This window comes from Fistularia commersonii, chromosome 26 (genome assembly GCF_037954325.1).
Source record: "Fistularia commersonii isolate RoL2024-O1a breed Wild chromosome 26, RoL_Fcom_v1.0, whole genome shotgun sequence".
NCBI classification, from domain to species: domain Eukaryota; kingdom Metazoa; phylum Chordata; class Actinopteri; order Syngnathiformes; family Fistulariidae; genus Fistularia; species Fistularia commersonii.
Window position 1 is genome coordinate 10,635,844 of NC_141309.1, and position 14,519 is coordinate 10,650,362.

Sequence of the window (14,519 nt, forward strand, 5' to 3'; positions counted from 1 at the left end):
CTGGCGGAGGATCCATCGAAGACACGTTGTTATGGCTTTATAAAATTCCTTTAGTCCTCTCCTGCCATCCACCGGCGGTGGGTTTCGTGCAGCATCCCCCCCTCGTCTCCCTCGCACTGGTGAGCTGGTCACCAGAACAGGCTGAACAAAGCCATGGGAGAGAGAGGGGCTTCTGGGAAGAAATGTCTCTCACCGACTCTGTCGCCTGGACAACCTGGTAAGAGAGGAGGGGAGGGATCTGGAGAGAAAGGACTGGGGAGCAGAAAAGGGAGACAAAAACAACACATTAACTAATGAGATAACAGGAATCTCGTAGAGAGAGTGTGTTTGGAAATGGGGGGTGGTATGTCTATCATTCTCTTGCGGAGGCTCCCTTGATGCTGCTCCTCTTGATGAGTTATTAACTATGACAATAAAGAAGTAATGAATATTTATTTTTCTACACCCGAGCATGGAGCAGATGAGATTGCAGAGCAGAAGTTCATCACATCTCAATTGGACCCCGAAGGCCTGAACAACGCACCTGTGATTGTCGTCTCACCAGCCTCAGGTAAGACTTGCCAGTGATGCAGGCATGTTCTTGGAAGGGAATGCATTTATTCATGTAACTTAGTGCAATATATGCAACTGTTATAACAATGAAAAGGACAATGCAAAACAATATTTAATATATAACCAGAAAAAAAAATGCCATCCTTTTTGTCTTAAGGCATCTTAGAAATTCAGTAACTGAAGTTTTTGATAATGTATACGGATTTTATTGTTTACAGAATCATTCTGCAAGAGAGAAATTACCTTCAGCCGGGGCGCATTTCTTTTTTTTTTTTTCCGTTATCCCTGAGACTGAGGGATATTGAAACCCCGGGATGCTTCACACACCTTGCGCAAAGGCTTTTCACTTCATAAGCATAGATTCATCAACCAAAAGAAAATGAACATTGTTGTCAGGTGAAAATAGATCTTTAGGGGTTTGAGTTGAACTGTGGACTTGGAATTAACGGAGCATAAAGAATAAAGGTACATCTGCTATAAACACACCACTGAGTGCTCATGCATAATGAATAATGAATATATTCATTGGGTACTAGTGGTGAAATCAATGCACCTTTAAATGAGGTTGTATGCTGGCAGAGTTTACACCAGGCTGAAGGTGTGGGGAGCAGGGTGCAGTGTGTGATATCCATATTGGATGAGATGGAGAGGAGATAAAATGAGGAGGAGGGGGCTGTTTTACTTGCTGTCATTTGCGAAGGTTATATATCTCTCACTTTCATGGACAAGACAGACGTGGAGAAAGCGCAGCGAGATTGAAAGGAGGTAAAGAGCAGGAGAGGAAAGGATTGAAAGTAGAGGGAGGCGTGAGAGACATTGAGCGATGATTATAGTTGGTGGTTTCTGGCTTGCAACTGCAGGGTTTACTCAAAGCTCCAAGCTCAGCTACCTGATACAATCCAGAGATATGGTGAGGGCGAAACTGCTGACACTAAGCTGGACTTAGAAAGATCGAAAATTTGGGAAAATCTGGTCGTTTTGGAGTTTTCAGTAATGGCTTTTTGAAAAGGGCATATCTTGACAGCCCAAGTATAAGCCTCAAATTCAGTTACAGCATTTCCAACAAAGCAGGTGTATACGGCACGACTGCCTGAGAAGCTTTCGCTTGAAAAAAGCAAAAGCAAAAGAAAAAAAAACCCAACAAAAAACAAATACTTTTAAATAGGGTAGGAGAAAACCCATTACACTAAAATTACCCTGTCTGAAAGCTGTAAAAAAATGCATCCAAACTCCTTACATCATGTTTTGACAAGTCATGCATCATACTCTGCAAATAAATATTGTAAATATTGCTTCATTGGATTTATTTCCTCCCACATCGACCATTTATGAGCCCTATGTTTGTCACAAAAACTGCAGAATAGACAAATCAACAGCGTCTCACCATTAACATCCACATTGTTGGATATAAATAGAGCCACAAGGGAGAGGGCTTATATCACAATAAATTCAAAATGCCGACACCTGCGCGGTGTTTAAGTCAACACTGTAGCCCTAATCTTTGCAGAAAAATTGTGTTGAACAATTCTGGCAGCTTGTAAACACATCAGACATGCCGGGCTCTGCGCTCCTTTGCAGTCCTATACCAATCATAATTATTATTATTGCACAGGAGATGCTATTAGATGCAGCGAAGCATCAGTTTTCACGAGGAGCAAAGACAATGTGCCCTCAAGGCCAAACGCATATAGTTGTGTTTCCACTACTGTACCTGCATGCCGTCTTTTAGAAAGTACAGAGCAAACGATAGTGAGTGTGACGCATCGAGCTCTGCCTGCATGTCCAAGTCTGCATATCAGACTTGGGTTTCTCAAACCATACTTTACTCAAACCAGCTGCATATCAATCCATTCGATTGTGCAATAGAGCTGAACGGATAGTCCTCACGTTAAATATTTTCACATTCATATGCAGAAGATGATACATTGAGTACCTGATGGCTCGAAGGTGTGTCTCCTCCCCATTCTTTTTCCTCCCCTCCTGCTTTCCTCCTCATATTTCTTGCTTGTCTGCTCACCCAATCTCATCCGTTACTGATGAGCAGCCAAATAAACAAAACCTGAAGAGGGAGACATGTAATGTAACAGGATTACAATAATCTAATTAGCAAAATAAGTAGCTGTATTTCATTTCCTGCAAGAGCACAATTATCCTGAGTTCCTTTTACACTTCAAGGATGTAACCGGACACTTAAACAAAGAACAGAGACAAAAGCTCGACAGATCATTATATTTCGGAAAACAAGCTATCGGATATCCTTTTTCATTACCGTTGCACGATATTCGCAGTTCGAACAAATGACTGTTTCTGGGAAAAAGTGAAGTATATGTATCTATTTATTACCATTTGTAATGAATAATATTTATTCGAGATTGCTTGCGCTGCCCTCTGTTAATGCATACACTTAAACTACATCATAACGTCACGTTATCTTTTAGGTCATAAGATATAGTCAACCTCGTGGTGTGAAATCAGCATATCTCACCCAGACACTCATTTAGAAGTGCAAAAATATTGTAATGAATGCAAAAATGTCACTTCAGGTTTTTCAGGGGAAAATGTAAAAACCATCAAAAGTCCATTCTTAACATTGATGACCTTAAGGCTGTTAAATATTGGACAAGGACTGATTTAAGAATATTTGACAGATTGCAAATCTTCCTTTTAAAACCAGATTTTTAATGAGTCCGGAGGAAACTGACACTTAATCTATTAATGCAAAGGCAGCTGCCTTTCGTCAAAAGCTGCATGTTCATAATTTAACGCGGAGAACATCAAACATTTAACTATAGCAATAAGGAAAAAAAAAACATCGCTTGCCAGAGGAGGAGTTTAAATGAGAAATTGAAAATCTACAGACAAACCACCGTGTGCAGGGGCACTTATGAACTGCACTTTTATCTGAGGAGCCAGAAATGGATCCACGAGGACGTGTCAGCCTACCATTTTATGATTTCATGCAGCATAAATGAGCACACATGTCCTCGATGTTACTTTGATAGACCCTGAATCACGTGTAAGATCAAAAAAGGAATATCCATAAATTCACGAGTCTTCCGATTCAATTTCTTTGCTCTGGGACTCTGGTAATTTTTTTTTTATTGCATTCATTGATTAAACTGTATCGTGTGTAAAATATTCCTTTTCATAATTGGATTTTCAGTTTGAGAGCTGAGTTTAAATCTTCATAATCAAGTTTTCTTGCCCCACCTGACAGACCTCAAAGCACTTCACTTAAGAGAAGGTCAATTGTTGTAGTCAATGGTTTTGCCGCTACTTGAATTTAAACTGTCTGCGCTATCTTGAAGGAAAAAGCGGTCGTCATAAGTCAAAAGTTGCCCATCACTGATGAAAAAGCTCTTACCACAAGTCTTTATATATTACCTCACTTACTCTTGTCAGTAATGAGACAAGTGAGATGATTTAATTTGCTGCCAAGCAGACAAAGTCACTGCCGAGATGTAGAAAAGTCACAGGCAAACTCCTCCCTAGGTGATGAAGTTTCACACAAGTTGACAGAGAGAGGGATGAGATTATAGCTTTTAACCCTCTTCACCTCCAAGCTCTTGTGATCAGCATCTCAAAGCGAGAGTCCGCCAAGCATTCTGTGATAAGCCCTTGAGAAACAAAATCGGCCTCCTTCCTTGGTCACCCCCCATGACTCATGTGACTCCTAATGGAGGCCTTTCGTTGACAGCCGTGTGAAGACGGGTGCAATTCTTGCGTCCTTGCTGGCTGACAACAACCCGGGAGGGAAGGTACCTTGTCCTTCATCCTGCCAGACGTGTAATCCGCTAGTAGTTTCAACATCTGTTTTTCCTCATGTGCTGCATAAGAGTGCGTACGTGTGTGTGTCAGCTGTGATCGCATGCTGTTTGTCTCTGACAGGTGCCGGCATGGAGGTGGAGGATGAACCGCTGCTGTTTCGGACGAGCTGGGACGGGGAGGACGAGGAACAGGAGGAGGACGGAGGAGCTCTCGCTGCAGGGCAGAGCTGCTTCTCCTGGGATGTGTGTGTGTGGAAAGCTGTGGGCTGGGTGTACACGCAGCCCTGGGCCAGTGGATTGCTCCTAGGCCTAGCTGTCCTGCTCCCTTGCACCCTGTTTGCCTATATGCTCCTCTACTGCCCTCCACTGGATATAGACCTCTCCTACAGTGCCTTCGAGGTTCACAGTCACTTCTCAGCCGAGCGCTTCGACGCCCTCACCGTCGCTGTCAAAACTCAGTTCGGGTCCTGGGACAGGCGCAGGAGAGACTTGGATAACAGCGAGTCGGAAGTTCTGCAGGAGCTGCTGCTGGAGAGGCTGAACAGGCAGGGAGGGTTCAGCAGGACAGATGATGTCGGCACGAAGTCCCTTACTCCTCAAATCAAGCCGATCCACACAGGAGATGGTCAGATTAGAGGGAGGGATAACAGGACGATGTCTGTTTTGGGTCAGGGGGGGACGGTGAAGCAGAAGAACCCCGAAGGGAATAAGGACCGGGGTGGATCGGTCATTAGGAGGCGCAGGTTAGCGCCCAATTACTATTTGCAGAGCCAGGCTCTGTGGAGGATCGAACTGGTGTTTGTCGCCCAAGGAGAGGGCGACCGCAACATCTTCACCCCCGAGCGCCTGCAGACGATTCATCACGTGGAGCGTCTGCTGATGCAACAACCGCAGTTTCATCAGTTTTGTTGGAAGCCCATGGAGGCCTTGAGGGATCTGCCTCTGGGACCCTCCTACTGCTCCCCGCCGAGCTCGCTCTTGTCTTACCTTTACCCCAGTGAGCGGGGAGGAAAAATCTACTACGATGGCATGGGCCCGGATCTGGCCGATATTCAAGGTGAGCCCACAGAGAGTCACTTGCTGTTAAATGAGCAACTTGAGGTGTGGTATTCTAACACTTTTGATTTACTTTGTAGGTTCTCTGAGTCTGGCCATCACCCATCCGCAGTTCTACTGGTACGTGGATGAGAGTCTTTCCCCTGAGCATCTCTCCTCCTCTCTCTTACGCAGTGAGATCCACTTCGGTGCTCCTCTACCATCCTACTACTCCCTGCAGGACAGAGCTGATGAGCAAAGGACTCGCTTTAAAAACTTTGTGGTTCAGTATGCTGATATCTTGGCCAAGCAATCTACAAGGTGAGGGTGGGTCATACAGAGCGCTTTAATCGTCCATCTTTGCCCTCTCAGATTATTCTCATATTTCCCGCATATGGTTGCTGGTCTTGCCTCCCTCAGCCATGTGAAAGTGCTTTACGGGGGAACAGAGCTGTTTGATCATGAAGTGAGACACACCTTCAACAATGACATGATGATGGCAGTGATCAGCGGAGCCTGTATTACTGTATTGGTCTACGTCCTCACCTCCTTCTCTGGTACGATGAGCATGAACTTTTTGTGCAATTCAATATTAAAATTGGACACATTTACACGCGTTTGTGTGTTTGTAAAAAAAAAAAAAAATGTACCGGCCTATAGAGTAAGTGTAGATATTGCACAGGTTTCAATTTTGATTGATTGAAATCGTGCACCTTTAGAAATTTTTTCCAGTAATTTTTTAAGGGTTTGAGTTTACTGATCATTCATATATTTCATATATGAGATCAAAATTTCCACGCGATTTATTTATCATTCTCAGAACGGTTGTTCTCTCGCATGATATGATACGTTTTGTTATACTTTTGAAACGTGATGTGCTGCAACCATAATGTGTTGTTATATCACTGTGCATTCATATATTTTTCATCATTGTAATATAGTAAATATCTAAATTACTGTATGCGCACCATTTTGATGATCGACGTTTCTCCTCTCTGCAGTGTTTCTGACTTTCTTCGGGCTGGCTTGCATTGGGCTGAGTTGCTTGATGGCTCTTTTCTTGTACCATGTTGTCTTTGGTGTGAGGTACCTGGGCATCCTCAATGGAGTGGCAGCCTTTGTTATTATCGGTATAGGTAAGAGAAATACATTTTGATTACACAGAAAATAACATGTCTTAATTTTTCAACCAAAACAGTCATAAAGCATCAGTTTTCTTTCTTTTCCGTCTCAGGGGTAGATGATGTATTTGTGTTCATCAGCACCTTCAGACAAGCCTCTCATCTTCTACAGCCGCAGCAACGCATCATCTACACAATTAAAACAGCCGGTCGAGCAACTTTCTTCACCTCCTTCACCACTGCGGCCGCTTATGCTGCAAACACTTTTTCTCAGGTAATCGCAGAGGAGCGATCCTGCATTTACGTCCGCTCACAGACTATACATGACTCTCCTACTATGAATGAAAATAATTGCATCCCCCAGTAGACAAATTTCATACAATAAGCACTACTTAAATGTTTCAAGCTCCTATTAACCGTGCTTCATTTGAACCGATGCTTAGATCCCGGCAGTGCATGATTTCGGCCTTTTCATGGCGCTCATCGTCAGCTGCTGTTGGCTCTGGGTTTCTGTGCTGATGCCAGCCGCCCTGTGTATCTGGACTCAGCACGTGGAGCCTCATGAACATGGCTGGCTGAACTGGTGAGACTTTTGTTTCCCTTGCCTTTTGTCTGACAGTATTTGTGCATGCTGCGCATCACCACGGCTGAGATGTAATCCTTTCAACTGCCTCTCGCCCTGACCCACTTCCGCCTCTCTAAAGTTGGAAGTTGTTTTCGGGCCTGTCAGCTAACTCTGGGCCCTTGTCAGATGAAGATGACGATGTGGCGCTGCTGTCAGTGGAGATGGAACCGGGTGAGATTGCTATCTCCTGCAGCAGTGAATGGATTGAGGGAGGGAGGGAGGGAGGAAAGCCAGGCTACAAAACACAGCACCCACATAACCCTTATCTTTGTCTCGGGCCAGGCTCCTGTGACACAGACAGTGATGCAGCCATTCTGTCCCTGTCGGTGGAGACACCTCTGCACTCTGCAGGGCAGCAGAAAGTGGGTGTGGTGACCGCTAACCTCCAGTGGGCCCTGAAGCATTTAGTGGCAGAGCCAGTCACTGAGAGAAGGAAAGCTGTTCTGGGTAAGCTCTAATTGTGTTATTACACACCAGATCAGTGGTTCTCAGATACTGCGCACTTATTCTAAGGGAATGAATAAATTCAGTTTTAAGTGGGTCCTTACTGTGGTAGGAACAGCAGGTAGCTGTTATTATTGAGAATTCATCTACACTCTTACTAGTATTGAGTTGTTCTTACTTGCTCCCGATCTGCCCCTCAGCTCGTCTATCTTGTCCATCACACCCTCCTTTTTGTTTACATGACCCTCTTGGTGCTGATCCAGGAGTCTTCATCCTGGTGCTGCTGTTATCTGCTGGGTGCTGCTGTCTCCTGAGGCCAGCTACTCACGCCCCACTGCTTTTCCGCCCAGACACCAACCTCCAGACTCTGCTGGCTCTCAGAAGCAACCTCAGCGGTCAAGGTATCTCCTGCCCCATGTGCTCAGGTGAGACCGAGTCACACCCATCGGTGCAAACCAGTGTCCCCGTCGGCTGATTTCACTGGCCCTTCACAGATACATCAATATCTGCATGCAGTATGCAACGTAAAATAGTTGCAGATCATGAAAAATTTGCAATTACTTTTTTTATGACTACGTTTTCACCCAAAGTCTTAGATTGTTCAGAGAATATTTGCTTGAATTGTACATTAGGACAACGGAGTCATGTCAACCATTTTATTGAGATGCTTATTTAAAAGCTGAATGAGTATTTTTCAGGGTTGAAAATATTAAAAGCTCACGTTGTCGGCTGATCGTAAACATACTCATATTTGGAAACATTTTGCTAATGTATTAATCGTTTTGATCCTTTTTCACTTCCAAAAAGGTCAATATCAATATTCGCCGCTCCACTGATCAGCATGTATTGTCCTGCAGGTGTATTCATGGAGAAGCCCCATCCTTTATACACCCACACGTCTTCATCAGGTTTCAAGTTTTCTACCCATCAACAGATTCCGAGCGCTGCAGCATCCACTGTTCCTCAGACTTCATTTAAACCAAAATCAAGAACCAACCAAACAAGTAACAAGACATATTTAAGCGCTCAATTTTTTCCGATTATGATGACATTAACGCACTGCATTTCTTTTCTTTTTTTTTTTTTAGGTCTTTTGCTTACTGTGTACATATCAAAGTTGGATGCGGGATCCTCGGCGCCTGTTTACCGATTTTCCCTTAATGCCAGCACTCCCTCACAGTGGAAGCTGTGCAGCATGGAGCATGATGATGTGTCGTTATTTCAGGTTAGGGAGCAGATGAGATGATAACTTTTTATGACAAACGTGCCACATTGTCTTGATATGTACTTATCCTGTTTTATCTGAATAGGCGTATAATCAACCCTACAGCAATTACACCATAAGAATGACAGTGTGTGTTTCCCATGTGTACCCTCCGTACCCCAGCTGGATGATCACATTCGGTTTGTGTGACCCCCGTCATGGCTGGACACCAGAATTTTCTTTTTACGCAGCATCATCTCCACAGGAGCACAGCAGGTGAACATATGCAAAGTCAGAGCACGGGTCTGTGTATCCGTTGCGTTGTTTTCTTTTCTTTTCAAATTCGGTTTCTGCTTTCAGGAAGCTGTACTTTGCCCAGCACAGACTCAGACCTCATCCCAGTCGAGTGTGTATCAACCCACCTGGCTGTGGCATTAGCTTTGGTCCTGACGGACCCACGCGGGGAAACTTTTACACTCCTTTTCCCAGCAGTGAGTGAGGAAGCTGTATCTGTAACAACCTGTCACCTCTTGTAAGATTGATTGTCCTTTCAAATATGAGTTTTTTTGTTGGTAATTCTTTATATTAGGTTCTTTAAGCCATGAGCCAGGTGCACAGAGGGACTGAGAGAATAGTGCAAGAGTAGATGCCACATTCAGCAAACACATGAAGAGCTTCATGGAGAACAGTAGCAGATTACAGGATACAGAAGGATGCAAAAAAAAGCTATTATTAGAGCATCTGCATGCAGTTGTTACTGTCAAGAGTTTAACTAAAAAAACATGCACAACTTGGGATAGTGAGGAAATACCAGCTTTTCAATGACAACAGCGGGAAGCAGGAGGTAGCAATCCTCTCTCTCCTGCTCATGCAGAAAAAAAGAGGGCTGTGGGGCTCCAGCAATTTGTTCAGGACAAAGATGCCTTTCAAATGTCTCTGGTATTAAGCGACAATGTCACAGGCTCACTGAACCAAGAATGTGGAACCAGTACCTGGCAGTGTGACATGACCATGGCGAAGTGTCAGCATATACAGGATGTGACACTGTTATTACACTTACAAGCAAACATAGATCTGGGCATTTTACTGCCTGTGGGCCACATCCGTCCCGTTTTGCTTTTTTATCCGGCCCGTTGAACAATTTTCTTTGACTATTTTAACAAGTATTTTCAATCAATATTGAATTCAAAAACTCCTTATTTATTCATTTTCTTTGATTCTGTATGGATGATTCCATTCAAAATAATGTTGGTACATTTTTTATGATCATTAATGATTTCAAAGTTGATTCAAATATTTAAATTGCAAATTTTAATCTGTTCAATTTACATGATACCTATTTAGGCCATGCATGAAAATTAAATATAAAATGTGCCCCGCCAGTCAAAATAGTGTCAGATACGAGACACCCCCCCCCCCCCCCCGCCCCAAGATGCACTGCCTTTTCTCACCTAAGGACTTATGGAAATATAGGAGGCATTGACTTTGACAACAAGCATCCTCTGGTCTGCCTCCTCAAGATAAAGAGCTCTGTATAGCAAAGAAAGCTTAATGGAACAATAAAGAATGGCCAGGCTGTAATATGACACCTGTGTGTAGAAGAGGATGGAAATATTCAGAAGCGGTTAACACTGATGGCTTTTGATGGAGGATGGAGAAGCAAGAGTCAGTGGCATTGGGTAGATGGAGAATCGTTGTTTTTAATACAAAGAAAAATCTGTCAGGAACAGGCAACCATATCTGAAAAAGTAGAATATCCGCATGGAAGTGGATTTTTTTTATTTTCCTGTCCGCTTTTAGACACATGTCAACCATGTATATCCTTTGCAATCATTGGATACCCACAGATTTCTTTAAATGTTCATAGGATGTGGTATTCAGAAAATGCCTGACCTTAGCTTTTGGCTGTATTGTGACCTTATCATTCGTTACCTGATGCTTATAGCAAGGATATTAATACAAAGTGTATTTAATCCCATTGTAACTGAGTGATGTGTGTTTGTTGCTATTTATAAAGGTCCCTCATCAGCTGACAAAGGAAAATCTTCAAGGACACTGGGATTCAACCCATGCAGCGGCGGCGTGTGTGGCCAGCCTGCTGTGCGTCCTCTCGTCGACACGGGGGCAATGGTCTTCGTCGTTTTTGGGATATTGGGAGTAAATCGAACTGAACACAAAGACAACCATGTTATTGGTGATATGGTGAGAGTCATGCCTTTATGATATGTTATAATACACAGATGACGCTCTAAGAATGTTCTCTCATGTGATATCTTGTCAATTCTCTTTGAAGGGCAACGTTATATTGGATCCAGACTTTGACATTTTCCAAGAGATGGGTCATCTTTGCAAAATATGTAAAGCAATTAGTTCAAATAAAGAGCTTGTGAAACCAGGAGGGGCACAATGCCTGCCTTCAGGTAACAAATGCAATTTGATAGGAAACCGTTTATTGTAGCTGTTCATCAAATGATAAGATGGGGATATAGAAAAGGCAACTGTGGTGGTAATTTCATTACTTTATCTCAAGTTTGTGTCCCCGACTTCCTTCTGTTCACTTTAGGTAATAAACTCTCGTCAATTCTGCCGCTTCTCCATCCCGAGTGTCACTCTCTCCCCGAACCCAACTTGCTCCCCGGGCAGCTCTCTCACGGAGCCATAGGAATTCATGGAGGAAAGGTCCGCTGGCTCTCTATGGCCTTTGAATCTGTAAGTTGCTTCTTCCCTCAGCTATTCCTTTAAGCAAAACATAGTGCGGTACATCTCAGATCCATAATTCTCAGCCTCTCCTCTGCAAAGACCACATACAAGGGGAAATCCTCCTTTCAGACATATTCCGACTTCCTCCAGTGGGAGACTTTCGTCCAGCAACAACTTGCCGCCCTGCCTCAATCTTCGGCTCTACAGCGAGGGTTTCAGACCTGTGAGCACTGGAAACAGATTTTCATGGAAATTATAGGTAAGAAAGAGATGGCGTGTGTGTGTGTCAGTCTCATGCAATATGAAGAGCAATTAAATAGCACTGGGTAGAGAGGGCAGCCATCTGTCAAAACTCATAATAAACCCTCTGGTGTCTTAAAGGTGTAGAAAGCGCCCTCTGGAGTCTGCTGTTGTCTCTGGCCATCTGTGTGGCAGCTGTGTCCGTGTTTACGGCTCATCTTTTTCTGCTCCTCCCAGTCCTCATAACTATTCTAGGTAAAAATAAAGAAGATTTTAGAAAAAGGTTTTATTGACAGACCTGGAATCCAGGAATCTTTTCCATACAAATGACATTTAACATAATGCTCAGGTCTGAGTGTAATGCTGAGTGTCTCCACAGGAGTGATCTGTCTGGTGGTGGCAGTCATGTATTGGCTTGGCTGGGAAATGGGAGCGGTGGAGGCAATTTCTCTGTCTATTCTGGTGGGGTCTTCGGTGGATTACTGTCTGCATCTGGTGGAGGGGTACATGCTTGCTGGGCATACCGCGCCCTCCATCCCTGCTCTCAGCTCGGTACATGTGTTAATTTGTCCTTTGCTTTTTTTGCACGCGCTGAAACATCTTTGTGGAGAAATGACCTGAAGGGCTCACAAATACCAAGAGACCAGCTACTCACATTAATCTGTGTTTTGTTTGCAGGAGCGCCTGGCTGAGAGGCAGAGGCGAACCATGGAGGCAGTGAACCATGTGGGCGTTGCCATAGTGTCTAGTGCCGTGACCACGGTGATCTCCACAGTCCCTCTGTTTTTTTGTGTCATTGTGCCTTTCGCCAAGTTTGGCCAGATAGTGGCCATTAATACCACCGTCTCCATTTTATTCACCCTGACGGTGACTGTGTCTATGTTGGCATTCATGGCCCCCGCCAGCTTCTCCCGCTCCCCCAGCGCTGTGCTAAAAGCCGCGCTGGTCGTAACAGCGGCCTCAGCGTTGGGGGCGTCTCTGTGCTGGGTGGGGGGTCACCTGGGACCATTGGCCTGGTGGTCGGTCAGCACGTAAACAAAGCTGTCATTCAAATCACAATGATGTCAGGCTGAGGATTTCCTCCATAAGCCAGAACAAATAGGCACCAGGTGTAAGAACTGAGTTTTCCTTCCATTCTGGGAGGAAAGGAAGATCAGTCAAATGATCTTGTAATTTACAGCACAAAGATGTCAGACTCACCACCATAATTAAGAGGATTCCACATCTATCAAAGTACATTTTTTACGTGTTTGTAAGTGGTTTGTAAGTGCTTGGAATAAAGACCTCACCCACTGGAAAAAGATCAAATTAAAATGTGACTCACAGTAGAAAGTTGATGATTCAGTTGAGGTATTTTCTTCATCCACCCAGGAGTTGAGTAAGGAGGGCAGGTACTGGTGTGGTTACAGGTTCTATCAAGTCGTTGCGCGGTGGGCAGTGACAGAATGTTCTGTGACCTGCGCTCATGAAGATTTGTGTCAGTGGCTCATACTATTGATTGTTATGTGAATCATCTTTGTGTTTCTCAATCAAATGTGATTTTTGCACCATTTCTGTAGGATGTCTTGTCGTGGCCGGATTAAAAGTTGTACGAGTGCAACTTTCAAGTTTGATGTGAAAGTTTCAGGATGACGCACTCATTGTCAGTTGTAGTTTCAATGTTGCCAATACACACTTGTATTGGAGGTGTGCCTGTCCTGACACTTTAAGACAGACACAGACCTTTGATGAAACACCTGGGAAGGGTAAACGTTTGTGTGCGTGGTTATTGGATGTCAAAATAAACCAGACTCAAAGAGCCTTGGCTTCTAACTAGTCCTTTTGCATTATTATGTACCCACTCTGCTGAGTGGGTGATATTGTTTGCTTACAGTCACAACATTTCTTGGACAGCTACAGCAACTCACTTGGCTCATTATTGGTCATTATTCATCCGAAAAGAATCAGATTTACTCTTAAATTGCAGCACACTGAAGCTGCACAATGAAATTGCAAGGGTAGAGTACTATATTCAGGAAAGGTCTATGTGGCTAGTGAAGCGCCAGTGATGTATTTGTGAGCATAGGTGTTTTTCAACAATACATTTTCATCATTAGCACCGAAACATTTAAATACGTCAGGTTTTTTTAACAGGCGCAAAGAGAATTAATTGTCTTTGGCTGACATGCATATGAAACTTGCAGGCCCTTGTATAAATGTCCTACCACATTAATATTTATGACTTTTCTTACACCCTCATATCCATTAAAAAGGAGAGATTTCCTAATTGGGTGGTGAATAAAACTGCTTACTGCGATAAAGTATTCATTTATGCTGAATGAACTTAATGATGCCTCTCCATTTCATGTATATGCTCGGTAGTGCGAAGTGACACGATCATCAAAGCGCTAAATAAACAATTTACTTGAACCTTATAGGAATCTATAATTCGATCGTGAAATGCCATTCAGTGTTTTACACAAACTGTTATGCAAACTGCAGTCTGTTCCATTCGTATTTACTTTGCAGCACTCACTTGCCCTCGACTTGCCTTTGTTCATTTTTCGTACGTTTTTCTACAAAAGCAGCACTTTGGTCCTGAAGCATTTTTCAAAAGGGAAAACAAAGTATTTATAGAGCAACTAGGTGAGAGCTTGGATCCATGGAGGGAAGGGATATTTTGCAATAAATATTTTTAAGTCAGACAAACACCATATATAAATAATAAATAATTCGAACTACACCATTTACGTCCTCAGTTAATTACTTTTCCTCCTGCTGCCCATCGGCCTGTTCACAGCCCTGAACTTACCAGAGGAATAAAGCATCGGCAATTTACATCTTGTGAATTA

General features: G+C 43.5%; 1 protein-coding gene across 3 annotated transcripts; it reads left to right on the forward strand.

Moving 5' to 3' along the window:
- The first annotated feature begins 88 nt into the window (after nt 1–88).
- disp3 (dispatched RND transporter family member 3) lies at nt 89–13,486 on the forward strand. Of its 3 annotated transcripts, XM_086174175.1 has the most exons (22): nt 89–217; nt 451–550; nt 4,441–5,376; nt 5,456–5,675; nt 5,775–5,911; nt 6,356–6,490; nt 6,589–6,749; nt 6,919–7,058; nt 7,180–7,271; nt 7,383–7,547; nt 7,808–7,969; nt 8,402–8,548; nt 8,633–8,769; nt 8,855–9,024; nt 9,109–9,239; nt 10,766–10,950; nt 11,042–11,168; nt 11,312–11,457; nt 11,548–11,707; nt 11,830–11,943; nt 12,068–12,240; nt 12,367–13,486. In XM_086174175.1, the coding sequence occupies exons 3-22, from the start codon at nt 4,449–4,451 to the stop codon at nt 12,721–12,723; spliced, it is 3,987 nt and encodes a 1,328-aa protein (XP_086030301.1). In that variant the 5' UTR covers nt 89–217; nt 451–550; nt 4,441–4,448; the 3' UTR covers nt 12,724–13,486. The 3 variants fall into 3 exon arrangements, with proteins under 3 accessions (XP_086030301.1, XP_086030299.1, XP_086030300.1); XM_086174173.1 differs by lacking the exon at nt 89–217 and having other exon boundaries at nt 302–550; XM_086174174.1 differs by lacking the exon at nt 89–217 and having other exon boundaries at nt 302–550; nt 11,578–11,707.
- The last annotated feature ends 1,033 nt before the right edge of the window (nt 13,487–14,519 follow it).

Coding starts and splice junctions, on each gene's coding strand:
- disp3 (XM_086174173.1), top strand. CDS start 424: ATGAATATTTATTTTTCTACACCCGAGCATGGAGCAGATGAGATTGCA. Junction 8,549..8,632: donor ATCAAGAACCAACCAAACAA/GTAACAAGACAT, acceptor TTTTTTTTTTAG/GTCTTTTGCTTACTGTGTAC. Junction 11,169..11,311: donor GGCACAATGCCTGCCTTCAG/GTAACAAATGCA, acceptor TGTTCACTTTAG/GTAATAAACTCTCGTCAATT.